This window comes from Mastigoproctus giganteus, chromosome 8, assembly GCF_048544385.1.
Source record: "Mastigoproctus giganteus isolate SK-2022 chromosome 8, ASM4854438v1, whole genome shotgun sequence".
NCBI lineage: Eukaryota > Metazoa > Arthropoda > Arachnida > Uropygi > Thelyphonidae > Mastigoproctus > Mastigoproctus giganteus.
In genome coordinates, this window is record NC_143582.1 from 84,184,135 (window position 1) to 84,211,593 (window position 27,459).

Consider the following 27,459-nt stretch of genomic DNA (forward strand, 5'->3'; position numbering starts at 1 on the left):
CCTGGTCCTTGGGTGAATGTTGTAGTCTTGTCACCAGCTGGCAGCGGATGTCATCGTATTGGTGGCAGTCATACATTAGGTGCGACCAAGTTTCTGGAAAGCCACAAGTTTCCGCGTATGTGGGTGCACGCTGTAGCATTTTGTTTGCCCCACGTTCCATGTAGGCTTGAAGTTTAGCCCTCGCTGTTGAGACGCTTCTAATTTATTAAATATGGTAACGATATGGGACCGAACTCCACTCGATACTCTATTAGGGTAGTCTTTAAATAGTTTCTAGTGCCGTTTTGAGGTACACCGTTTTTGCCTGTAGCGTACCTTCTGGTAGGGTGGGGTCCATAGGTTGATCCTGTGGTCTTTCCTCGTTGGGGTCTTTTTAAGTTGGTTGTGGTATAGATTTACCTGAAATACCTTTGGTATTCATTTTATGCGCCGTAGTGTATAGCTGAGTAGCTTGAGCATAAGATAACGTAGGCACAGTTGGCGTGGGATGAACATCTTCTGATTTACCAGAATTTCGTAAAAGTTTGTCCATTTGAGAATCTTTTTCTTCCAGTTTTGCCTTGAGGCGTTCATTCTCCATAATTACATCAGATAGAATCTGTTCCATGGCAAACCAGATGTTTTGGATTTCTGTGGTTACTTGCTCGGTGAGTCTACCACCATCGGATATAATGCCAGATAGAGCAGACCTGAGAGTAAAAACTTGATGCATGTGGACACTAATAACAGGATTCGTCAAAGATTGGTCTGTAACTTCAGACAAAGCCTCCATAGAAACAACATCCTGATCCACAGGAGGAAGTGGAGGAATCTTCTCCTTAGATGATGACATCGGATCAAACCTAGAAGTTTGTATCTTTACTTATAGCAAATGCTATAAGTGCTATAAGTAAAGAAATGGTTTCTTTACTTATAGCACTTATTCTATTAATAGAGTCTCTATCCTCATCAACTTGAGAGGAAGAAGGCAACGCAGGAAAAGTATCCAACGATTCATTACGGTCTTAAAGATTTTAAATTTATTTGAATTTTGAGAGAGAGATGTTTTGTAGATTTTTAGCCCAATTCTATGGAAAGTTATGAATTTTAAAACTAATTAGGCTTAGCGATCAGAGAATCTTGGGGAAGACATAAGTTTTAAGCATTCTTCAAATTAGTAAATTCTAGCGATCGCCGTGGCTCCCGTAGCTAGAAGTAGCAGGGAGAAAAGCGCTTAGTAGCAGGAGAAGAACAATAGCCCAGGTGGATGAGTAATCGCCTTTAGGCATTCAACGGTCAACATTGTAATAATAAATAATTTTTCTGTTTATACTCCGGGACGATCAAACGGTCAGAGGAGTTCACAAGATAGACAGATTACAAGAAACAGCACCGTATTCAGCAGTCACGGGCTTGAACCCCGGTCACTCAAGGCACGTGTACTTATGCATCCGCGCGCCTGACCACTGGGCTACGGCGGCCTTTGTGTGTTTGTCTGATAGAGAAATGCTTCAATGAGTGTTTCTGTGCGTACGGAAGTTATACTAAAAAATTAAAATAAAATGTACTTAACTCGGGACTCTTGATTCCGTTGTCATCTCGATAGCTTCTGGAGACTTTGGGCAGCTGCTGTGATATATTAATAAGTTGGCAGGATTCAGTAAACCACTATTTTTGACAATAAAACGCAGAGAAACAAAAATCATACAACTTACTAGACTGGCCCTCTAGCGGGGATCACTTTGGGGTCATACTACATTTTCCATGCATTGCTGCGCCTCCGTAGCCAGGTGGGAAGGAGCAGCAGTGCGTAGCACACGCTTCCTGATTAGACCGGGGTTCGAGCCCGTTACCACCAAATACGGAGGATGCGGAAAGGTCAGGGAATGACCACCGTATATCCCGGAGCAATATGGCCTTAGTTACTAATGCTCCTAAAAACCAAATAACAACAACAATAACAACTCCATGCATTGCTTCAAAAGCAAGCCATCACTCTCTGAAATGATGATTGCCACCAATATTCAAGAAAACTCGCTGCCTACAAGGCGGAGTACTCTCCTCCGCCATCGTAAAACCCCTTGTCAACGACAAATTTGACAAAATCAGCTAAACCGATGAGTTGACAATACTGATAAGGGTTTCAGCCTCTGAAAACGCAGCACAAATCAGTCAAGCAATCAACAGAACTCTAATTGAGAGCCTTAATTATCTAAAACAATTCGGCTTACCAATTAAATCGAGAAAATAGGAGTGCATGATGCAATGGATGAAAAAAGTCCCTACTACTGTCAACCATGTTTTTCATATTTCTATACCAATTGCCTCAACGCATTTTGATCTGGGAGTTGTGTTTAATGAAAAGCTAAGGTTCAATCACCCGACTCCGGTAGATTGCAAGAGAGCATTTGCAATATATACAGGGTGTTTCAGAACTTCTAAGAGGGGTAGGGTACATCCTGACAACTCGAAATCATATAGCAATGTGGGGTCGGAAATGCTTTCCTGAAGCGGTGTTGTACACAGAAGCACCATAAAGAAAAGAGACCATAAGTGAGAAATCGTTTTAATAATATATGAAAAAAAGAAGCAAAAGGTACATGGATTAAAATAAGTGTTCGAAGTTTCTTCCACGGGCTACAATGCACGCCTCACATCTCCGACGCATGGACATCCGAACATTCTGGAATACTCCAGGCGAATTTCGAATTTCTTCGGCAGCTACTGCGATTCTTGCAACCAGCTCCTCAGCATTGTCAACAGGGGTGTCATAAACTAGCGATTTCATATGACCCCAGAAATAAAAATCTAGACGTGATAGGTCGGGTGACCGAGCAGGCCAACGCACGGGACCACCTCGTCCGATCCACTGTTGACCAAATGTGACATCCAGGTAGTTACGAACATCTCCGCTATAATGGGCAGGGGCTCCATCGTGTTGGAACCACATTGTCTGTTGCGTCGATGCAGAAATCTGTTCATCTCTCAAAAGTTGTGGCAATACTTGCTGCAGAAAGATCAAGTAGATAGGTCCGGTTAGACGACACGGTAACAGGTAAGGTCCGATAAGGTGATCTCCCATAATACCGGCCCATACATTGACCGAAAATCGAATCTGTGCTGCACGACGACTTCTGTGTACAACACCGCTTCAGGAAAGCATTTCCGACCCCACATTGCTATATGATTTCGAGTTGTCAGGATGTACCCTACCCCTCTTAGAAGTTCTGAAACGTTTAACTGAAACACCCTGTATATATATAATCAAGTCAATTGTCTACCCGTTATTGTGATATGCAGCAGAAATATGGATGCCTTCAGCCCCACTACTATAAAACTAATCTTTGCAGTAGAACAGCGGTTCCCAATCGGTGGTTCGCGAAAGTGTTCCGGATGGGGGGGGGGGGGGGGTTGCACTAAAAAATCCGGAATGGCGACTGATTAGATTTACATCGGTATATTATTGTAAACTAAAAAATATAATTAATAATAACAAATAAAATAAAATTAAATAAAAATAGTAGAGAAGCCACATCTCCCACAATTCCTTATAATTACTTGAGTATCTTACAGTATAAAATGTTAAATATGTTTCCCATACTAATTTTTTTTTTTAATTCTCAAGGATCATTGTTATGTATAGGTACTTTTTTTTAAGAACCTATAGTACTTAGTACCGTGCATGGGTTGAAGAGATGAAAGAGATACTTGTTGACATTAGACTTGAACTTCTGTTGATTGTAATTTTCAGGAAATACATATGAAGGAAGGTTGTTCAAGTAAACAGAAGTAGAATGAATAAATGAGGAAGAAGAAATATTGGTTCTGTGGGATTGAAATTGGACAGTAAAAGGACGTTGACTTGTTGCGGCACATGTTCGGACTGCCTTGAAAGAGAGAGAGAGAGCGATTATAGAAGCCAATTCAGAAGAACAGTGCCCATACAAGCATGGGCGTCAGCAGAGAGGGGGGGGGCAAACGGGGCATTGCCCCTCCATGGGATCGAGTAAAAAATTCCACAAATTATAATCGTAAAAGTGATTGAGATATGTAACCTTACACCCTCGACCACCATGTGACGCTTTGTCTGCCTTAAAATTTTATTACGAGTTGGCCGGTTTCGGCCCTCGGCGGGGTAACCTTAGAACACGTGTTTCATCTATTGCAGCAATAAAACAGAGTTCCTGTTTTTGGTTCATCGACTGATATTCCCCAAACTTTACCAGAAGTTTTGGAACATTGCGACTATTTCCCTTCTATTAATTTGGCAATAACTATTGGTATGACTACCTGTTACGACCTGTACCATTGAAAGAAGTTTCAGCATGTGAAAACATGGTTAAGGTGTCAACTATCTCAGAAACTCGCCTATATACATTTGTATAAGGTTTATGTATGATTAGTGTGCACAGGAAGAAACTAGAAGAGGAAGCGGTAAAGAAGAAATTTATTGAAAATGTCATCAATAGGTTTGCAAGCGATTGACGGAGAATTCAATTCTTATACGATAAGTGATTATTGAAATCATTATTATCTATATATATATATGAAGTTATGTAAAAGAATATAAGAAATATAAAAGGAGAAAGAGTGACAGAACAGATTAATGCCATCAAATTTATGATTGTACATCACATCTGTCTGTATATAACAATTTTTTATTTAATTGTAATACCAACTAGATAAATTGTAGAATTTAGCATAAATGTATTAGGGGTGTAAACTATACTCATTAGTTCAAAGGGCCAAGTTTAGGTAACCTAAGTTGGACTTCTTTGTTGTACCCTATAAATAAATACATAAAATAAAATAATATAAAATAGTAAAATTAAAATGATAACATAGCTAATTATAGATATATGGATACATTGAATGGAACGTTAAGGCTAGCTCCACTCAATATACAAAGGGTACTAGGAAAGTTTTGCAATATGACGCAACAATGAATCACAGGAAGCTGCTTGTTGAGACATGTTCATACGTGCATAGTAGCCGCCGCGCCAAGTCGATGGGCTCAGTTATTCATTAGTAGTGAGAGTGTAAAGTGCTTGCGATGGCATCGTGGTCACGAAATGAGATAAGGACAGTTTTGCGGTATAATTTCGTGCGCGGTTTAACCATAGACCAGTGCTTAGAAGAAATGACTCTTGCACTAGATGATGATTGTCCACATCGTACAACGATATTCAGGTGGTATAGAGAATTCCAAAGGGGAAATTTCACTCTGGAGGATTCTGAGAGGCCGGGAAGGCCACGAACGTCAGTTACGGAGGAAAACGTTACTGCTGTGAGGAAAATGCTTGACGAAAACAGGCGAGTGACCTACCAACAGATAGAGGATACTTTGGGCCTAAATGCACCAGCAATTCGTTCGATTCTACAAGATCATTTGCACGTGAAGAAACTTTGTTCTCTCTGGGTGCCGCATCAACTGACTGAAGAGCAGATGACACGACGTGTGACTTGGTGCCGGGAGATGTTAAAAAAGTTTGATAAGGGACAATCTCGGTATGTGAACAACATCGTGACAGGTGACGAGACTTGGCTGTACTATTACGATCTGCCGACCAAGGCTCAAAACAAAGTTTGGGTCTTTGATGATGACGACACACCCGTAATTGTCAGAAAATCCCGATCTGTAAAGAAGAAAATGATAGCTGTATTTTTCAAATCGAGTGGAATTGTGGAACGTGTCGTTTTGGACACGCAGAAGACAGTCACAGCTAAGTGGTATACTGAACAATGCCTGCCTAAAGTCATTGGATCTATGAAGAACCTGCGGCCAAAGTCAAGAATGGACACCTGGTACCTCCATCACGATAATGCTGCAGCTCACCGCGCCAAAGCCTGCACCGAATATTTGACCACGACAGGACTGAAACTTCTCGAGCACCCTCCCTACAGTCCAGACCTTGCTCCCTGCGACTTTGCACTGTTCCCGCATGTGAAAATGAAGCTAAAAGGGAGGCGGTTTTCCAGTGATGAGGACCTTCTACGGGCTTGGGACAACGAGTGTGCTTTACTCCCTAGTGAAACTTGGCAGAACTGGTTTAAAGATTGGTTTCGGAGGATGGAGAGGTGTATTGAATGTAGAGGAAATTACTTTGAAAAAATTAAATAAACAAAGCTGTATTGCAAAACTTTCCTAGTACCCTTTGTATCCTATCAATAATTAGCTGAAGCTATCTGTTTCTGTTTGCCATCTGGCAAACAGAAACAGATAGAAACTACACTCAGAAATGAGTACAAACAAACTATACTCAGAAATGAGTACAGTTTGCATTCCTAATACTTTTATGCTAAATTCTCCAATTTATCTAGTTGGTATTATAATCAACTAAAAAAACGGTTATATATATATATATTAGTTCTTGTTTCCTTTATATTGTAATTTTATATACATTATGTATGTGTTTTTGTATTGATGCAATACTGTATTCTATAATCTACCTGTTTAATTAAATAAAAATTTATTGATGTAATTATTTGTCTCCAAGCTTTGCCCCCCCCCCCGGAAAATTTTCTGTGGACGCCCATGCATGCAAGTATCTATAGAAAACTCATGCAACAGAGACAGAGGGTGGAGAGAGACTGTTTCAGATGAGACATTAATTAGCCTAACTGCCCTCTTTTGAATAGAATCTTGAGAGAGGTTTTGGGGGCACCACCCCAGATGTGGGAACAATATTCCATGGTACACCGGATTTGTGATTTCTACAGACTCAACAACTGTTTGGAAGAGAAGTAACGCCGAGAGTGAAAGAGAAAACCCAGTTTTTTTTAGATGCAGAGGAAGCAATATTTGTAATGTGTTTTATACCAAGAGAGAATATAAGTCAGGGTAATCCCCAAGATTTTGCCTAGAAATCGGAGCGTAGTCGAAGATAAGCATAGGAGCAGAAGAATCCTTTTTGCGAGATATAAGACAGGACTGAGTTTTAGAAGGATTGAATTTAAGTTATCTTTGTCCCACTGGAGATCAGCATTTAAGGATTTGGCAGTGGACACTCGAGAAGTTGAAGCTGTTTGCGCAGGGCAAGGTTTTTCAAACTGGAAAGGGAATGTAATGTGCTATCATCAGCAAAATTTGTGGATAGGATTTCCCGTCAATGGAAGATGATCATTAATATACAAGAGGAAAAGAGTGGGGGAAAGAACTGAACCTTGGGGAACACCAGCATTAGTGGAGAAGTTAGAAGACAGAGAGCCGTCTACCATCAGCCGCAGTAAGCGGTCAGAGAGAAAACTGGATAACCAATTACAAAAATAGCTGGCAAATCATAGAATGGAAGCTTATTTAGAAGACTTTTATGTCAAACACGATCAAAAGTCTTTGAAATGCCAAGAGCAATGGCTTGAGTTTCACCAAACTTTTCCATTGAATTTGTCCATAGATGGGTAACATAAGCCAGAATATCACCAGTGGAACGACATTGACGGAATCCATACTGGCGATCGTTGATCAGATGAAAATATTTCTAGATAGTTTAAGAGTTGGCAGCTAATTGATTTTAACATTACTTTAGAAAGAGTAATGGTAAGTGCAATGGGACGATTATTCGATGGGAGAGATTTGTCATCCTTTTTAGGAACTGGCTGGATATGAGCAAATTTCCAAGCAGAAGAGAAAACACCTTTGAAATAAAAAGTGGAAAAAGCCGACACAGAACGGGAGTAAGTTCAGGGGCACAGGTTTTGAGAACAAGTGGATAAATATCATCAGGACCTGGCTCTTTCTTACATTACATACTTCTGACAGAAGACCACAGGAGGCACTGAATGGAGTGTATCGGAAACAGTCTGATGTGAGTTTTTTTTACCAAGATCATCAATACATGAGTTGGAAGAAAAATAGGATGCTAGCAGGTCAGTTTTATCTTTACTGATGTGGCAACAGAACCATCTGGTTTTAACAGAGGTGGGAACAGAGATGGGGAAAAATTGCGACCAATAGCTTTGGCAAGAGACCAGAATGCTCCGCTACCATTTGGACAATAAGCAAGTTATACTCTTAGCCTGTTCGAAATGTAGTTTGGACTGATTAATATAACTGCTTTACAAATTATAAAAAATATATTTTAATTTAATTTTATTATATTTTTAATATAATAATTTTAAATTTAATTTAATGTCATGATTTAATTCTCATCTATTTGTCACAGATGTTTTTATATTACTCCATAACCTTGTGAAGTCCCTGGCCGGCGTGTATTGTATCTTTATTGTACAATAAAGATTTCTTCTTAATACTTAATAATTTTTATTATTATGCAAAGTCGCTAATAAAAAACGTAGTACTGGAAATCTTGTATAATAAAAATTCAGTAATATTATACGACAACCCTAGGGGTTCACGTCTCGTGAGTATGGGCTTGGCACACCCAGGGTCCTGAGCTGGATATCATCATTCTTCTCTTTCTTGGTGATTCCTTTCTACTCTTCTTTCTCTCTCTCTCTCAGGATTTTTTTTTTTTTTTTTTTTTGGCTGGTGCAGCATAAGCCTCGGGCTTCCTTGCATTATATGGCTAATAATAATATTACTAATAATTTCAGAGAATATAGGCTTAGTGGTTCGCATTAAAAATATTGTATTGAAAGGGGTTCGCGAGTCAAGAAAGATTGGGAACCGCTGCAGTAGAATACTGGCTTAACATGGAAGAAATACAAACACAGGCGTCCTCCTCAACCTCACCGTTCCCCGTCCATCTGTGTTCAGTCAAGTTGCTCACATTCCTCATCTCTGATCTATCACCCTGGAACTCTTGTAGGTGGAGAAAATCGCCTACAAGAGGAGCTGCAGAGCTACCCTGCAGCTCCCCGCATTATTATTATTATTATTATTATCTGTTTATTTCTCTTTCGAGACACCCATAGACAGCACGTGGCTAGAGGGTGTGGTTACATTATAGTATTTACAAGCATGATTACATGAACTTATTTACAAAATTTGGAGATGAAAAAACACAGAATATGTGGTTAATAAATTAATTGTTAAGTTGGTTTAATTAATTGCAAATGATTGTTAAATGCTAAATATTATTATATAAATTATTAAATTAGTCTTCTTATTATATTTATACTTGCCGATACACATTACCAAAGATTTCTGTCCTATACATTTTGTCTGTACATAGTTTCTCTGGATCTATATTTAAATTATTAAAATAATTAACAGTATTTGCTGGGAAAAATCTCCCCAGAGAGTCCAATTGAGTCAGTTGGCACTTGAGACTTGGTTCTTCCCTCTTTATTCTCGGTCGTATCATCCGGGGGCGAGTGATCACGTTTCCCACTTTCAGCGAATCTATTCTCTCCGTTAGTAGCTTTGCCAGAGTTAAGATGTTTCTGGTTGTGATGATATACTTCCAGGGTGTGATGTCCAGATTGGCAGACAAGACCGCTCTTGAGATGGTAAACGGTTTCCCAGCAATCTTGTTTAGCCATCTCAGGAGCCAGTATTCTACTCCTAAGAAGGCCTTGACGTTGCTCTCAGGGGCTGATGACCAGATAGTCGATGCGTACAACGGAATCGGTGTAACGCATTTAAGGATGTATTGAATTATAAGATGAGGGCTTCGGAGACCGGTGAGTTCTTGTCTAGTGCTCCACAGTGCTGCGTATGTCTTTTTCCTAATGTGTTCGAAGTGAGGTATGAAGTTTAATCCTTCATCCCACTTAAGGCCAAGGTCAACATGTGCGGGGGAATTTTGGATTCTGGTATTGTTCACAAAAATCGTAATTTCATTTTTCTTCTTTTTGTTGGTGAAGGTCATTTGGGCAGTTTTCTTTTCATTAAGTTTCAGGCCAATGTAGTGCAGATATTCTTCTAGCTTCTTGATTGCCTTGTTTGCTTCCTCTGATAGATGGGGTGCAGTTTCTTGTTCTTTAGATGTTACAAAAAATTTCAAATCGTCAGCATATGTAATAAATTGTTCACAGTTTTGAGCTAAAAATGGGGCTAGTGCTATTGCAAAGAAGGTGGCGGACAATACGCTCCCTTGAGGTACTCCCCTAGAAATACAGTAAGTTGCTGTTTGTTTCCCATTTATTGCGATAATTTGTCTTTCTTGAAGGGTGTTAGTGAGAATGCTTAAAGTGCTTCCTGAAATGAGGAAATACTCCTTGAGGATTACTGTTATAGCTGGGATTGAGACGTTGTCGAAGGCTGCTGCTACATCCAGAAAAACGATGTCCAACTGTTGTTTATTATTTAAAGCTAACTGTATTCGGAGTAGAGTCTCCATTAAATTAGTAATAGTCGACCTTCGAGGAAGCACAGAATGTAAGTATTCTGGCCTGTCCTCAAAGCAGTGCTGATTGATGGTGCTCAGGATTGCTTTTTCAAATATTTTTTGCAGAGAGCATCCGATTGCGATGGGCCTGAAATCTTTACTGGTTTTAGGATTGCTTATTTTTGGAACTGGTTTTACGTAATATCTCTTCCATTTTTCCGGGATAACCCCCTCACTTAGTATTCGCTGGAACCACCTTAAGTTCACTGACAGGTTTTTATCTTACGAAATGCTACAGGATGTCCAAGCCCTTAATGCGGATCTCACCCTCTTTGTCAAAAATTAAGTACAGTATATAGAAATAAAATTCTGTAACAGGTATATCCTTCTCCAAGTCTTCAACGCCTAAGTAGAAATCAACAGACTGTCCCACTAAACTGAACTGTAAACTATCATGCTGGACAGAAACCTTTAATAAATCCCCGTGGTTCCAAGGACGCTCAACATATAATGCACGGAACTTGAACCCACTTTTACTGTTTAACTTGTTGGCAGTTTTCTAATGTAAGTTAAAATTAATGTAACAATTTAAGTCATAATAAAAATCAATAAATCATGGCAGTTCTATTCTGATGTGAATCCCTGGCTTTGTGGCTGTGACGGGTATACTGCAACATAATTTTTGTATATTTTTTCTTGTTGTTGGAATAAAGATTCTCTCTCTATTCTTCAAAAATTAAATACTTACAATACTATTAAATGCCATACTATGAAATTGCACTGAATTTGAATTTTAAGTAGTACTGTCTCGCAAAATGAATGAATGAATATATGATTTTACACGTTGAAAATGACATACAGCTAGGCAACATGTAAAAATGAAAGAAATTTGTTTTTGAAAATTATTAAACATAATGCACAAATCTGAATATTGCGGATCAGCTGTTTTTTTTCCCGGCTAGCCTAGTTCTCCTCTGCTGTTGTACGGTCGACTACCCTCGGAGAAATATTCAGAAAGTACCGGATTTTTGATAATTCCGGATTTTTCACAGGGCTAAGACCTGCTCCAGGTCTCAGAATCCTGATGTTGATCTGCCCCCCCCCCCCCCAGCTGCTACTGTACATATTTATATCTCAGTTACCTCTAATCATTTATAATTCTGCTAGTAGAATAGTGGCCGACTTATAACGATATATCAAACACAGAAAAATGAAATGCACATCAGTTGAATATATCGAACTAAGTTGACAAATATTCTAGACTGGTTCTTTTCAGTATTTAACTATTTGATGTTACATCAATCGTATATTCAAACACAACAGACTACTCCTTGTTTCCAAATGGATCTCACCTGTACTGGCTTCCTCAGCTGGGGCGGAAATGAATCCCAAGGAGCACTCGTATTAGTGGCTGCTTCCTTCATCGTAGCGTTTAACTTCTCCAAAATCGTTTGTCCGAATTTCTGTAGATATTCTCCATGCTCAGAGAGATCTGGATCGAGACCAGTTTTGCGCCAAGGAACACTAAACAGTTATAAACATTGGAATATATTAGGCATGCGTTAGTGTATTAAATGTTTTTTTTTTTAGTTACAGTACTCTTCTAAAATGTGTTTCGTTAGGGAAGTGACTTTTTAGAAATTATATCCGCCATGTTAATACTGTACAATATAGCAAGCCTACAATGACTAAAAATCTCTCTTAAGACTAGGATTTTCTTTGGGTTTAACTAATAATTATGCGGTCTAGACAAGATACTTTGTCGATTTAATTGGGACAGGGAGTATGTGTTTGTATTATACAGAGATGTATTCATGGTTGTTACTACCACACACGGAACGCAATGAAAAGAAAGAAATCATTCTTTTCAGACGCTTTGCAATTAGAATATTCATGATTAAATCGCTTGACTAGTTCCCTACATTATTCATAAACCTACATTCATCTTTCACAATTCACATAATCGGATTTCATAATAAATTCTGTCCCTGGCTTTCTAGTAGCATTCAGATGAGGGAAAAAACTCCTTGAAAACGCACATGGTTTTCCTTGCCTCGAACACTTTAAGTTGTACTTTGCGATCGGAGAAAAATATTAAATAGACAGTCATAATATAGGATATTTACTTATTCAGTAAATTTAATTCTTCTTACGATATATAGGGAGAATCGTAAGTCGAAAGCAAGCGGGCTCTGACTGTTTAATTTCCCCTACAGAAGTCACTTTTAGATGTGCAAACAACAAGCGTCAGCATATTTGGCACTAGTGCAACAACAGAATTGAAATGTTAAAATTATTAACGGTGGCTCGCGTGTAGCACATTCGAGATAGGCTGACAAAGAAGATGGCATAAATTTATCTCATTAACTCAGCCCGGGTGATCTGCACCTGCAAGCGACAGCTTTTCTCTTTCGATGGGGAGAAAGACGGAGGGGGGCGGATAAGCGCGTTCGACAACGCGGAAAGTTTTATTTCTTAACCAAACTAGCCATGTATAAGGCATAATTGTGAGCCGTGGCTCTGGCGAACGATACCTGAAGTAGCTGACATTCTTGCGGTTAAGTGAAATGATGATGTCTTCCAGAAGCCCTTGAAGTCCAACAGCGTTTTCTTCTTCGATAGAGGCTCCATCTTGGGCTGACAGATCAAAGAAGGATGAAGCGCAAGAGTCTGTATGGTTAACGCCTAGAAGTAGATAAGAAAAAATAACTGCGTTGATTCAGTGCACAAGTAACGGATGCACTTTAACTGCTTTCATGTATCATATGCCATTTTTTTTAGAATAAACTAATTTATCAGTTACTGCTGTTATTTACAGATTTCTCATTTCAGAATACATATTAATGAAATTTTATTAAATTCATCTAGTGTCCATAACTGAAATTCAAAAAGTAAAAATATGCAATGTGGTTATAAAGTTCTCACTTACTTAAAAAAAAAAAATCTTTTGCGCAGTCAGGTATAAAATTTAATGGTTTTATTTTAATTTAATTTCTGAGAAACAAACAAAAAAAAATTTTCCAGCTTTCACCATCACGGGAAAAAGATTTTCATAAAGATGTTACAGTTTTTGTATAAAAAATGGTCTAATTCGACTTTTACGTCATACTCTACTGTTGTACTGGGTGAAAAAGGGTAACGTACCAACAGCGGTTGAAAGGGCTGAACTCTCCCAAGAGGAGATGTTAGCCTATTTATGGAAATTTTCCATTGGCCTCCACATTTTCTAGACTTGACTCCCTACAGATTTTTGGCTTTGAGGAAATTTAAAAGGTTGCGTTTACAGTCTTTAAGATCTGTGTCCAAGTCTTTGCTTCTTTGGCGTATTTAAGGAATAAATTTCACATGAAGTTTCAGCGAACTCTACAGTCTCTTTTTTGCAGACGAGTATTTAAAGTTACACGACGAACGTATATAACATTTTTCATAATATACTGTATAATTGGCAATTTCTGTAACCCGGTTGTTTTAAAATAAAACCTTGGCCCTCTACCGGGAACATTGGAACTATTACTTTTGTTCCAAAAAAAAAAAAAAAAACCATTAAATTTTATGCCTGACTGTTTAAAAAACTATTTTTTTTCTATTAAGAATGCGTTTTAAAGTTTTATATTTTTAAAAATAGCTACAGGCTCTACAATCACCTTGTACTTACCCTATTATTATTAACATATTTGAGATCCCCTCAATAAAAAGCTGTTGACGTACTGATGAAGCCTCTGTGAGGTGGAATAATGCGATTCATTTTACATCTGCATAATCCTAACGTTAAATCAGGTGGGCCATAAGTGGCCTCGGTCAAACACACCACCTGCCAACGAGGGAACGTGCCGAAGGATTGATATTCTATGAAATTACCACCGTATTTTGTATGCATCAACTGTCGGATATCGCATCGTGATTATTTGTTTAACTCGGCTCCAAGAAAATTAAACCAGCAGCTACGATGAGATCTCATTAGTGTTCTGAGGCGGGCGAGTGTTTTCAGACTACAATTCCACTTTTATGCACGAGTAAGTAGCCAAGTAATTTCCTTGTTGAAACAGTTCCTAGCATTGGCGTGGTACTTTGTGCCTTGGAAAGGCCTTGTCTACTAACTTTCGATACTTCATTTCGTGCTGTAATACTTCTCAATAACAATCTCGAGCTATTTAAGTCAGCAAAGACCTTACCGCCGAGATACAAATTAGCTTTGAGACATCCAAGGAAGTCTTTGTTTTGATCTAGCAAAACTTGAGAATAGCAGTCTAATGTAATAACAAATTACAAGGCAACTGTTGCTTTGAAAAGTTAAGTAAGTGGGTAAGGAAGCTGATTTTCTCTACATTCCTGTAGAGCTACGAAAAGTTTTAATTATTTTATTAAACAGATTAAAACGTCTGTTTAAATTATCAGAAGTGGCGAATAAAAACAAAATTCTGTATCAGGTACATGTGTCCTGCCGTTAGCATATTTAACGTGTTTTACATTTAAGAGTTGTCGGCAGGCGTTAAAAACGTTTTCGTTTTCAGATATTAATAAAATTCGTGGATAATAATATAACAGTGTTTTTATTTTATTGATAATAATTACATATCGGTTACTGAAAGTATTGGTCTGTGATGACTAAAGTAGGATATATATAATTTTTACATTGAAGAGTTCACGACTAAATACACCATCTATAGTTGTTCTATTACGTGTATTATTTATCGAAAGATCTGATGACATGTCCAAGTTGAAGAATGTTTTCATAAATGTGCACAACTCTTTTCCAGCCTCAGAGTTTAATTGTAAATAAAAAAATTACATTCATTCTGAAAACACCGGGTGACTTGAAACCAGATGCGTTTTCGAATTAACGCATTTCCGAAAGCTTTTTGTATCTTAAAACCTTAATATTTCTGTTTCTAAATTCCTTAGCTTTCCAACGATATGCTATACGTTCACATTATCAAGTTTATTACGTGAGAAAACTTCCTTGATCACATGTTCATATTTTCCACTATCCTGGAAAAAACTACTGCAATTTTCAGAGGTTTGAAAGTTTTTCCTCCAGTATTGAGTTAGGATGAAATTCCGTGCAAAATTTCATTAAATTTGGTCCAGTAGAAGATAAATTAAACTGGAATAAATTTTCGTAATGCATTTCAAATGACGGTTTTTCGTTACAAAATTTTGGGAATAACGCCAGTAAAAACGTTTTTAACGTCACAATATGTCTTGTTAAATTACTTTAAGCAACTAAAGCAATTTTTGGCCTTTGATGCCTTCTAGACCTGGAAGATTATAGTCACATACTGAAGAGCAATATCCCAGTTTGTCTGAAACGTAAAATAATGAACCAATGTATACTCCCCACCATGACTTATGGTAGTGAAACTTGGGCACTCACCAAAAGAATGGAAGAGAAGCTAGTTATTGTTAGTTAGTTATTTGATTTTTAGGAGCAACTAAGGCCATATTGCTCCGGGATATGCGGTGGTCATTCCCTGACCTTTCCGCATCCTCCGTATTTGGTGATGACGGGCTCGAACCTCGGTCTAATCAAGAAGCGTGTGCTACGCACTAATGCTCCTTCCCACCTGGCTACGGAGGTGCCATGGAAGAGAAGCTGAGAACTACACAGCGAAGAATGGAACGAATTATATTGGGAATCAGACTGTTAGATAAGAAGAGAAACACATGGATTAGGCAGCAAACTCAAGTAAAGGACATTCTTATCAAAACTAAAGAACTAAAATGGTCTTGGGCAGGACACACAGCTCGAAGACATGATGACAGATGGACTAAGAAAATAACAGAATGGTACCCAAGAGGAACTAGAAGAAAACCTGGACGACAAAGGCGGAGATGGATAGATGAAATTCATGAGTTTTTGGGTAGTAAATGGATGGCCAGTGCTCAAAACAGAAGGAACTGGAAAGTTGCTGGAGTGGCCTTCATCCTGAAGTGGATTGTAAATGGCTGATGATGATGAGACCTGGAAGAATTTACTAACACGCATTGGGCAGAGGAAAATGATCACTTTAATATGCAGTAAATTCCCAACGAACAGAAACAAAGTTTGTAAAATAACGGCATCAATATTATAACATCTTATATGGTAAAATTCTTCACAACAAGATGCTTAGTTATGCACTTCAGAATAAATAATGCTTTCCAAGTATAGAAGACTATCTTTATTTATTCTTAGTTTTGAATGCCACCACCCAGACGGTACCATTTCGGAAATTATTGTTCCGTCTACCAGTGAGCGGGTAGGCACGCAGAATGTACGAGTAGACAACCTAAGAGTGAAATATTTTCACAACATCTGTGATTTTTGCTTTAAAGGTGTTCCAAAATTCAAATGTATTCGTCCTCACTCACGCCCTCATTTGCAGTGTGTCAATTAATAGATGCCATGTAGCGCCTTAAACTGCCATATTCCCCTTTTCTGAATTAAAATCCATGTGGTGTGAATTAGTTTGCTTCCAACTAATTTCTCCTTCAATTTTTCCGAATGCCTTGGTCACTTGCAGGTAACTTATTCCAACGTTCCACTGCTTGGTAGAACGTTGTAGAAAAAATTTCATGTATTTGTTTGAATAAATACATGAAGTTTTTTGTTCGCTCACTCACCAGTGAGAAAATTCCTCCCTCATATATCAGTGTTCTTGGAAAGTTCCTAAAAATAGTGACCTAGTTCCAGTGCAGTGCTCAAATTATAAGTTATAGTTCTGCTAAAAATAATTGAACCTGATAAATTCCTTTGGGATGAACGGAAACGGTGGCTTCGGGAATGGCCAACAAGCCTATCGTATCTGAACTGGCCACTTTGTTGAAGGTGGAGTGAACCAAAATTCACGTTCGCCGTTCATGTTATCAAAAATTTCTTCGGAATCTAACGACGAGGACAGAGTGAATAATTAAGGCCAAAGGTGGGCCTATATGTTATTAAATACGGTATCAATAAAACATGCAAGGGTCTCTAGTTACTTTTTGGCATTATAGTACACACACGCACGATTTATTTGTAACAAAAATGAACAAGGAATTCTGAAGAGGAAAAACTCACACAGACTATTTCAGAAACCATTTTTAAATGACTCTGAGGGCCGTTTGAATAAATTTCTAGTCTCTCTCAGATGGGAGATGTAATTTTTCCTAATAATTTGAAACTTTATATAAACGCATACAAATTACAACGCTTTTTTAAAAGGGCATTGAAGTTGGAGGCTGCATAAACGGAACGCTAAGCAGTAGTAAAATATTTTTACAAAAAAGAATTATTGAACAAAAATAATATTCACGAAGACATGGAAAATTAGGAGAATCTTTCCTATTGTATGCAACCGTTAAAAACTGGGTAGCTGAATTTAAACATGACCGAACCAGCATCGAAGCTAAACAGTGCAGTGGACATCCATCAACAATAAACATCAATAAAGTTCATGACATGGTGATGGAGGGTCGGAAAGTAACTCTTAGAGAAATAGTAGAGGATACAGGTATTTCGATTACGTCAAAAGTGTAAAACAATATGTCAAATTAATTATGTATGAGAAATGTTTCTGCGAGATGGGTCTCCCACCTTTTGACACCCGATCAGAAAGGTCTTTGGTTCAAAATTTCAAAGCAACATTTTGCTAGTTATCAAGCAGAAACTGAAAACTTTCAGACAAGATATGAAATTAAGAATGAAACATGACTTTGTCTACTAATCAGAATCAAAACTGCAATCAAAACAATAGAAGCATGTTGATTCACCATGGGGTAAAAAGGCCAAGTCAGTTTCGTCGGCTGGCAAGATCATGGCGTTTTTCTTCTGGGATTCAAAATGAATAATAATGGTTGATTACCTTACAAAGGGACAAAAAATAAACGGACAATGCTATAATAACTCAGTCAGTGTTACGATATGCAATCAAATCCAAGACTACACATTAAAGCTGATTAAAGGTGGGTTTGTTTTACAAAAAAAAAAGCACGTGTACGCAGATAGGCTGTTGCCTTGGCTGCCATTCGTCATACCGACTGTGAATCCAATCCTACGTACTCGCCGTATCTTTCCACATCTGATTTCCACCTATTCGAAAATAAAAACCAACTTGTCTGTAACGAAATGAGTAGCATTATGAGGTGACGGCGGCTCCACGTTCCTTTTTTTCCAGGCCCATCACGAAAGCGACTGCAAAAGTGGATGTTAGCTGCAAGGGCTAACATCCAGTCTCTCCTCAATATGCATCTACCACAAACAATTTGGTCTGCGTGTCAATCATGAGAAGTCAGAAATCATGGTCTTCTTGTTAAAGCGACAGCCAACAAAAATCTATCCAGCCCTCAATGGAGCCTCCATCGCGCTTGTTCAACATCGCATCGACCTAGGAATCAAATTTGACCCAAAGCTTCTTTTCGGCCAGCACGTAGACGCTCCTCACAAAAGACGCCAGACTGAGATGGATACGCAAGCAACATCTCAACCATGTAATGACAAATCCACCATGGTGAGATACATTTCAACCATACCATTTCGCCACTTCTCTATGCTGCAGAGATTTGGGCCTCTGCATCTCCCTCTACACCATCATCATATATTAATGTATATATGGTGGCACCCGGGAAAGCACCCATCACCATTCAATATCATATATCCAAAAGAGAACTACTACTAGTAGAAGGAAAAAAAAAAAAAACCTCATCGCCACCAGGATGCATACACTCAAGCGTGACTGCCCCTGGTGCTCATCCCTAAGTACCTGTAGCCAGGCCTGGATCATCTCTGTCGGTATTAAGTACCATCTCCACGCCCATTGGATAGTAGTGCAATTCCAATGGGCATCATCTTCCCCACCTCCAAGGGGCCTAACCCAGGAGGTCCTAAAAAAAACACAATAATATCAACAGCAATATTAACACTATTAAAGATAAAACAAAAACTTAAAAGCACCAGACTACATGAAGTTTTTTTTTTTTTTTTTTTTTTTTATGAGAACCCCAAACACAAAAGGTATCAAAACCTATAGTACCTAGTACCGTGCATGGGTTGAAGGAGAAGTACGGGGAGAGGAAGTTGCAACAATCAGTATACAGAATGCCTGAAAAACATCCACCAACACTTGTAACCTTCTCTTCCAAAACACTAACTCACAAAAATTACTAAACTTGTTAAAATTAGACTTAGTCTCTATGTAATGAGGCTCAAATCCTCTTCCAAAATATAATATTTCATAAACAATTGACGATATTCCTCATACAATACACAGTCGTACAATACATGATCCCAACTTTCATTATTATAACCACAACTACAATTTGGCTGGGTTTCCAGACAAAAATCATATAGCTTGCTCCTTAAGGATCCATGTCCCGTTAATATATAGAACGTCAACATTTTAGGAAAAAATCACTGCTTATTTTGGTATGCAAAATGAACTCTTGGAATAAATAATCTGGTAACCGCCCTTGTTACACTTACATCCCATCTATATTGCCATATTTTCAAGAGTTTACCAAAAATCTCTTTTTTTCCTTCTTTAACTCCCACTGTCACATCATTAGTTATTCCAAGACATGGTATCTGCATTCTTTTCCTTAAATAGTAACAAAAGGCTGTATATAACATCTGGCAATCTAACGGTAATACTCCTGCAATGACTTGCAGAGCATTTGTTGACATTCTCCTACAAGCTCTTACCATTAATAACAACATTGATCTTTGAATTGACATCAACTTATTTCTAAATTTAACATTGGATATTCTCCCATACACTATCGAAGCCGCATAGGTTACAATTAGAATAAAAATAACTTTATAATATAGCCCTAGAACTCTTATTTAATCCCCACTCAGTTCTTGTCAACCTTAAAATAGATGCAGTATAATTTTTAACTTTACTCCTTTAAAAAATCCAAGTGTGGGAAAAAAGATAATTTGTCATCTAACAGAACTCCTAAATATCTATTTTGAGATACCAATGGTACCTGCTTTCCATTAATAAGCAGCCTGGGGGGGTCGTCTGTAACCAAGTTTCACTTTAAGCAACATCATTACAGTCTTGCTCGAGGAAATCACCGATTTGTTATTTGTAGACCAATACACCAGGCTATCAATTATATCCTTAATTTTTAGTTCCAACTCATTTCTGGAATTTCCCTGCACTGCCAAGACCACATCGTCCGCAAAATCTACTTTGTGGCAATCCTTGTGATTCATTGACAACCAAGAATTAATTACCAAATTCCAAAATATTGGGCCTAATACCGATCCCTGGGGACAAACTTGTTAAAATTAGACTTAGTCTCTATGTAATGAGGCTCAAATCCTCTTCCAAAATATAATAATTCATAAACTCAAGCTGTCTTGATATCTTAAATATTGAGAACTACCTGTCTTCCGCTTAAATAATTTTGAATTGTCTTATATAACCTATTAGGACATGCCAGTCTCCTTAAAGCCTCTAGGAGGCTCTCATACCAAACAGTATCAAAAGCGCCCTCAAAGTCAATAAACACAGCTAACACATATTTTTTTAACTGCCAGTCTGTTGTAATCCCACAGATCACGTATTGCATCCTCAGTTGAAAATTTCTTCTTAAAACCGTATTGGTAAGGAAACAATAAATTGTTGTTTTCAAATAATGATAGCAGTCTAATTAGTAAGAGACGCTCAAATACCATCCCCAAATTCGCTAATAACGAGATTGGGCGAAAGGCTTTTGGGTCATTTTTATTTTTCCCAGGCTTAAGCAACAATTTCAGTAAAGCTATTTTCCAAGGACCAGGAAACTTACCTTCCAAAAGACATTTGAAACATGTTCAAAAATATGGCAGGAAAATTCTCTATAGCTTTCACAATACAATTGTTTTCAATCAAGTCCATTCCTGGACTCTTATTAAAATTTAATTTCGAACAGACTTGCACAAGTTTTTCAGTATTAAACAACATAATTTCCTCCCCCACCCCAACATACTCTTCATTCAGCCTTCTAATCTCTTTTTGCCATTCATTATCATCCTCTGGACAATCCCTCCTAAAAAGCTTCTGTACAATTGCCTTTACTGTTGTTACCCAATCAGAGGTTTGTTTGTTATTTGGTTTTTAGGAGCATTAGCAACTAAGGCCATATTGCTCCGGGATATGCGGTGGTCATTCCCTGAATGACCTTTCCGCATCCTCCGTATTTGGTGGTGACGGGCTCGAACCCCGGTCTAATCAAGAAGCGTGTGCTACGCACTGCTGCTCCTTCCCACCTGGCTACGGAGGCTCCCAATCAGAGGATTCCGCTCCGTTTACCACCACAGTATACATCATATTGAACTTATTCCTAGTAAGCTTGAAAATGAGGCCCCAAGGATCGCTATTCCCCACATCATACACAAGATCTTGCCACGCTTTAACCTTACATTTTAATATCTGCTGATGGTAATACTTCCTTTTGAGCTTATAAAGATCCTTATTCCTCTCTTCTTCTCCCCCACCCCTAGATCTTATCCCAAGGCTTAAGTCGCTCATTAATAAAAGGAGACTCTCACAACAGTCAAACTCATGACCGGTCTCAACTCCTTCCTCTCCTTCTGGATAACTGTGCATGGAGGATCCCAGTGGCACGTCTACGAGCAACTCCCTAGCTATGCCCTCTGCAAAGACGCCTCCATCTGTCGGACTGGTTTCTTCCTCAACAGATGCTATCTCGAGTAGAGGACTTAGATGTCGACTTCAACGAGTTCTGTAGAGATCGACAATATAGGAAAAGAATACTCAATGGAATGGCCAAGGCTACTACTATTATAATCCGAGTCTTGAGCAATGTACATTCTTAATCCAACCAATTATATACATATTTATGCACTTAAATGTATATCCTATAGTATGTATTTTGAAACAAATGTTTTTTTTTTTGTTAGTTGTTGGCGCATCGGCTTCTGTGGCCATATTGTACCTCTCAAAAGTTTTTGCATTTTCTACTCTGATCCAAGCCCGAGGCGGGATTCGAACTCGCGACCTTTGGGTTGCCAGGCAGGCACTTTACCCACCCGGCTAGCCCGGTCGGCTCCTATAGTATGTATTTTGAAACAGGGTTGTACACTCACTTAGTGTTCTATATATGTAGAATACTCAAGTCCTTTCTCCCTTTTCCTGTACTCTATTACACTTATTTATTATGCTATTATTTATTTATGCATTTTTGGCTTATTGAGGCAATAATGTCTCTGTAGTACATTGTTAACCCCTGGCCGCCGTGCCGTGACGGGCTGTTGTAATTACTATTATGTAAATTATCATTCTAAGCGTTGCAATAAAGATTCTTCTTCTTAAAACTGGGATCATGAATCTAGAGCATGCTTTAAAAGAAGCATTAATTTACTAGGAGCTTGGCTGGTTGGTTATTTGTTGTTTAATGGCCCATTGTCAGCAAAGGCCAAATAAAAACATCAATAAATGCTTGGCAATATAAACAGGATACTACTAAGTCGAAAGAAGTAAAAATATAAAAGGAAAAATTCAAATACATGTATGTAAGTTAATGGATTGTAAAAGGTCAAAAATGTCGAATACATTGTCTAGGTGAGTGTCAGGAAGACTACTAAAGCGGTAAAACATAATTTCCTTGTGTTTATATAAAACTACAGAAAATGGTTAAAATAGTGTCACAGTTCTCACATATACGTGGGTCATCTGCCCTCAGCAAAAAATGTGTGTCAGATTACTATGTCCTATGCGGCGCCGAGGAAGAACAACTCCTCTTCGGACCATACGTAGATTGGACTACCAATATTATTTGTACCAATGCTTTATTACAAGCTTAATCTGTTTTAGTTCGTTTGTAGCTTGTCCATGCCAAGAGTTTTGCCATTAGGAATAACGTTTAGTGTGGACTGTTTACTTGGAGTGTATATATAAGGATTGACAGACAACAGTTGTTCAAAGGAACTGCTGATTTATAGCGGCTGACCCCACATATGATTATGATTTCGAGCCAATCTGTGTACACTGCCAGAAAATCAGAATACTGTGCTGCAAAGGGTTGCTGGCACAGAGATGGTGGTGTGGCAGTTTGTTGTAAGTTGAGCATGCCGGGGTGGAATGTAATTTCCTTGGTGAATGGATAATTTCTTCTATCGTAATGTTTAGTTCAGTTAACAGTTCTGTTGTAGAGATTTACCCATCGCGGTTCAAAAACTAATGTCAGGCAGGGATTCGAATTTAAAATCGAACTGGGACAACTTCTCACATGAGAGAGAGAGATCTGTACCCTAAGAAGTTAAAGAAACATGCTAAGCCTTTTGGCACACTTTGTTCTTATCTGACTAATATGTTGTAGAAAGGTCAGCTTGTAAAAATAAGTTCCAGATATTTAGCTTCTGTTACCACTGGTATGATGTTTATCCTGAGCCTTAAATTCAGGATCAGGATGAAAATTCTATTCGTGACAGAATAAGTGTACGCAGACATTCTGTGAAGATAATATGATTCAGGATGCAAGATGACGTTTTTGCAGTTGCCTTTCAATGACCCTCATATTGCATGAATGACAAAATATGGCAAAACCATCAACAGAGAGTATTGTTTACAGGTAGTGGAAATTGTTCTGTAAAAGAGTTTTTAATAGCGAAAAGCGTGACACTGCAGATATTTATAGAATTCCCTCCTCTGGCAAAAATACTCAAGAGAGTCTAGCGCCTACCCTTTCAACAAGTGAATTGTATAGTTCACTTGTTGAAAGGGTATATAATTCAACAAGTGAATTATATAGGAAGTTTTTTTTTTATAAAAACGGGAACTTACGCGAAAAGCCAAAGTTACGGAGATCGTGTAATAAGCCAAAACGCCAGACTATCATACGCTTTTCAAAAACAAATAAAATCGACACCAGATGGATGTTCAGATTTTATAAAAGTGTTACGAGTACACGTTTAACGTCTCATTAAACGATCTAAAGTGGAGCTGTAACTTCGGAACTCACACTCTGTCTTGGAAACGAGGACGTTTGTTTCTAAATACCATACAAGGCGAGCATTGATCATTCTTTCCAGGATCTTGAACAAACAGCGTATCGCAGGGTTGAGACGATAATTACTTGGATTTTGAACCTTTCTTTGCTTTGGGAAGGCAAGGATTTCCAGATTCTTGCCTGAATATTCTTTTTCAAGAAAGACTCTATTAAATAAAATTAAAGGGCGACTATTAGATTGTGGTGGAAGGTATTTTATCATTTCGTAGTGGATGTTATCTGGCCCGAAAACACTTGCTTGTCTAAGAAAGAGCTCTGCATTTAATTCTTCCTGTGAATTCTTATTGTATGGTTGAACACCATTTAAGGAGAAGAGTAATGCACACTTCTTGCTTGTTTGTTTTGAGGCCAGAAACTCTGGGGGAGATAGTTGTCATTGTAGAGATTTTTGAAAATGTTTCCTCTATATTATTTGCAACTGCAGTTGGGTCTGTAATTGGACATCTATTGTGCTCTAGGATCACTGAAGGGCATGATAGATATTTCACCTTCATTTTCCTCGCGCCTCCGTAGCCAGGTGGGAAGGAGCAGCAGTGCACAGCACACGCTTCTTGATTAGACCGGGGTTCGAGGCGGTCACCACCAAATACGGAGGATGCGGAAAGATCAGGGAACGGCCACCGCATAACCCGGAGCAATATGGCCTTAGTTGCTAATGCTCCTAAAAAAAAAAAAAAAAAAACCAAAACTAAATAACCTTCATTTTCCAGATTTTATCTATCAATAATCCAGTCTACTTTTGAACTAGTAGACTCCTTATCGGTGAAGTAAAAAAATGGATATGAGATTCCTCTTAGCTCTCACGTCGAATATAACGCGCTTTGGCATGTGCACGTTTAAAGGATATTAAATTTTCTGTGGTAAAACCCAGGCAGAATAACCTCCACGGCTTGTTTTCGGCTTTTCTTACTGCTGCACATTCTGAATTCTATGAAAGTATTTAAAATGGTGGAAATCAGGTTTTGAAACTGTTTAGATGAGAATATAATCAGAACGCAGCCTGTTTATGAATTTTGGGGATCCTACCAACCCTTCCAAACTCTCCTGGATAAAGAAGGTTCCATTTCTCCTACTCCCTTCTCGGAAATAAAGTGAATTGCCTGGAATATGAGTCGTGGACCTGATATGTCTTCCATTCTGGACCTCATTGCCGTGGAGCTATATATGTTCGTTTCCGTCGTTAGTTTCTGGTAGGGAACCCGTGGGATCCCAGAGAAATTCTTAAAATATCAGGATTCAAGAATTATTTTATTTGTTTCAGCTCAGGTTCCCACCCGCCACAGCGAAAAGGGGACGCTCACTACCAGCCAAGCAATAAATGCGCTCATGAATGAAACGCCATAGCTACCCAGACACTAGACCTGCACTGCTGCCGGTCTCGGACCATGAGGGTATAAAGCATGGCATTGACACGGCTGACCCTCGTAGGCGAACCCACTAACTGATTGATCTTGGGCGAGCCATCCCAGGACCACTGTCTTGTCGAAGCGGAGGCCAGAGTGGTGTATTGAAGCTGGAGGCACCACCACGGCTCGCAGCGCACTGCGAACACGCCGGATTCTTATAGCGTTAGACTGGAAACTAGGCTGTGGGTGCTGGATCTCAGTGATACTACAGGTGCTCACACCGAGGGGGGGGGGGGGGTTATTATTAGAAGCCTACAGTGAAAACCAGTAAAATCAACATCGATAATAAGGTCCTCCTATGTTAGACTACTAGTAATTTATCCAAATAAAGGATCCATATCGAAAAATAAAAGCAGACTCTTTTATAGTGAAGATTCATTATCATCATCAGCCATTTTCAATCCACTGCAGGATAAGGCCTCCATTTACTACCCACAAACTCATGAATTTCATCTTTCCATCTCCGTTGTTGTCTTCCAGGTTTTCTTCTAGCTCTTCTTGGGTACCAGTTCGTTATATTCTTAGTCCATATGTCATCGTGTCTTCGAGCTATGTGTCCTGCCCAAGACCATTTTAGTTCTTTAGTTTTGATAAAAATGTCCTTTACTTCAGTTTGTTGCCTAATCCATGTGTTTCTCTTCTTATCTAACAGTCTGATTCTTAATATAATTCATTCCATTATTCGCTGTGTAGTTCTCAGCTTCTCTTCCATTTTTTTGGTGAGTGCCCAAGTTTCACTTCCATAAGTCATGGTGGGGAGTATACATTGGTCCATTATTTTACATTTCAGACAAATTGGGATATTGCTCCTCAGTATGTGACTATATTTCCTGAATGCTATCCATTCAAAATTTATTCTCTTGGCTTCCAGCCATTTATCATTATTACAGCTAATGACTTGTCCCAGATAAGTATATGACTCCACCTCTTCAATTACTGCTCCTTCAATCACTATATGTCTTTTTTTTTTGTGGCATACTTGTTCATCATTACTTTTTTTTTAGCCGTATTCATCTTTAGTCCAAAATCCTTACTAACTCTGCATAAGTGATTAAGATTTTCCTCTAATTCTTTGGGATCGTGGCTTACGAGCACAATGTCATCGGCAAATCCTAAATGGTTTAGGTACTCTCCATTCACATTGACTCCTTTCTGCGACCAGTCTAATCTTCTGAAAGCTTCCTCAAGGGCAGCATTAAACAACTTTGGAGATAGTGTCTCCTTGTTGAACTCCTTTCTCAATTTTAAATTTACTACTGTCTTTCTCTAGTCTAATAAAGGAGGTAGCATTCTCATATTTTCTTCAAAAATCATAATATATGGGGTATCTATGCCTTGTCTTTCCAGTGGCTGAAACATTGCCTTATGCTGTATGGAGTCAAACACCTTTTCATAATCCACAAATGCCAAGCATAATGGTGTTTTATACATTGCTTTCTCCATTAGCTGTGATATTACGTGAAGGTGATCCATAGTTGAGAATCCTGTCCTAAAGCCAGCTTGCTCTTTCGGTTGATTCTCATCAAGTATTCTTTCTAATCTGTTAGTAATGATCCTTGTGAACAACTTGTAGTTGTGGGATAACAAGCTAATTGGTTTATAATTTATAATTTCTGATTTATCTCCTTTCTTATGCAGCAAAACTATTACTGCATTATTCCACTCTTTACGCGTCACACCTTTTCTAATGCACTTTGTGAAGTCTTGCCAGTTTTTGTGTTATGTCTCTTCCTCCCAATATTAACAACTACAGTAACTTCATCTTCCCCAGGGGTTTCTGATTCTTCACTTTCTTCAACGCATGATCTACCTCATCAGGAAGGATATCAGGTATGTTGTGTGTGTGTGTGTGTTACTAATTTGCG

General features: G+C 38.5%; 1 protein-coding gene across 1 annotated transcript in view; it reads right to left on the bottom strand.

The window, feature by feature from the left end:
- Positions 1-27,459, bottom strand: part of LOC150081687 (protein qui-1-like) — a 706,673-nt gene that overhangs the window by 274,606 nt on the left and 404,608 nt on the right. The window contains exons 8-9 of the mRNA XM_090378807.1: positions 12,746-12,896; positions 11,564-11,735 (exon numbers count right to left, since the gene is read on the bottom strand). Coding sequence (XP_090234933.1) covers positions 11,564-11,735; positions 12,746-12,896 — 323 coding nt within the window. The remainder of the gene's footprint in view (positions 1-11,563; positions 11,736-12,745; positions 12,897-27,459) is intronic.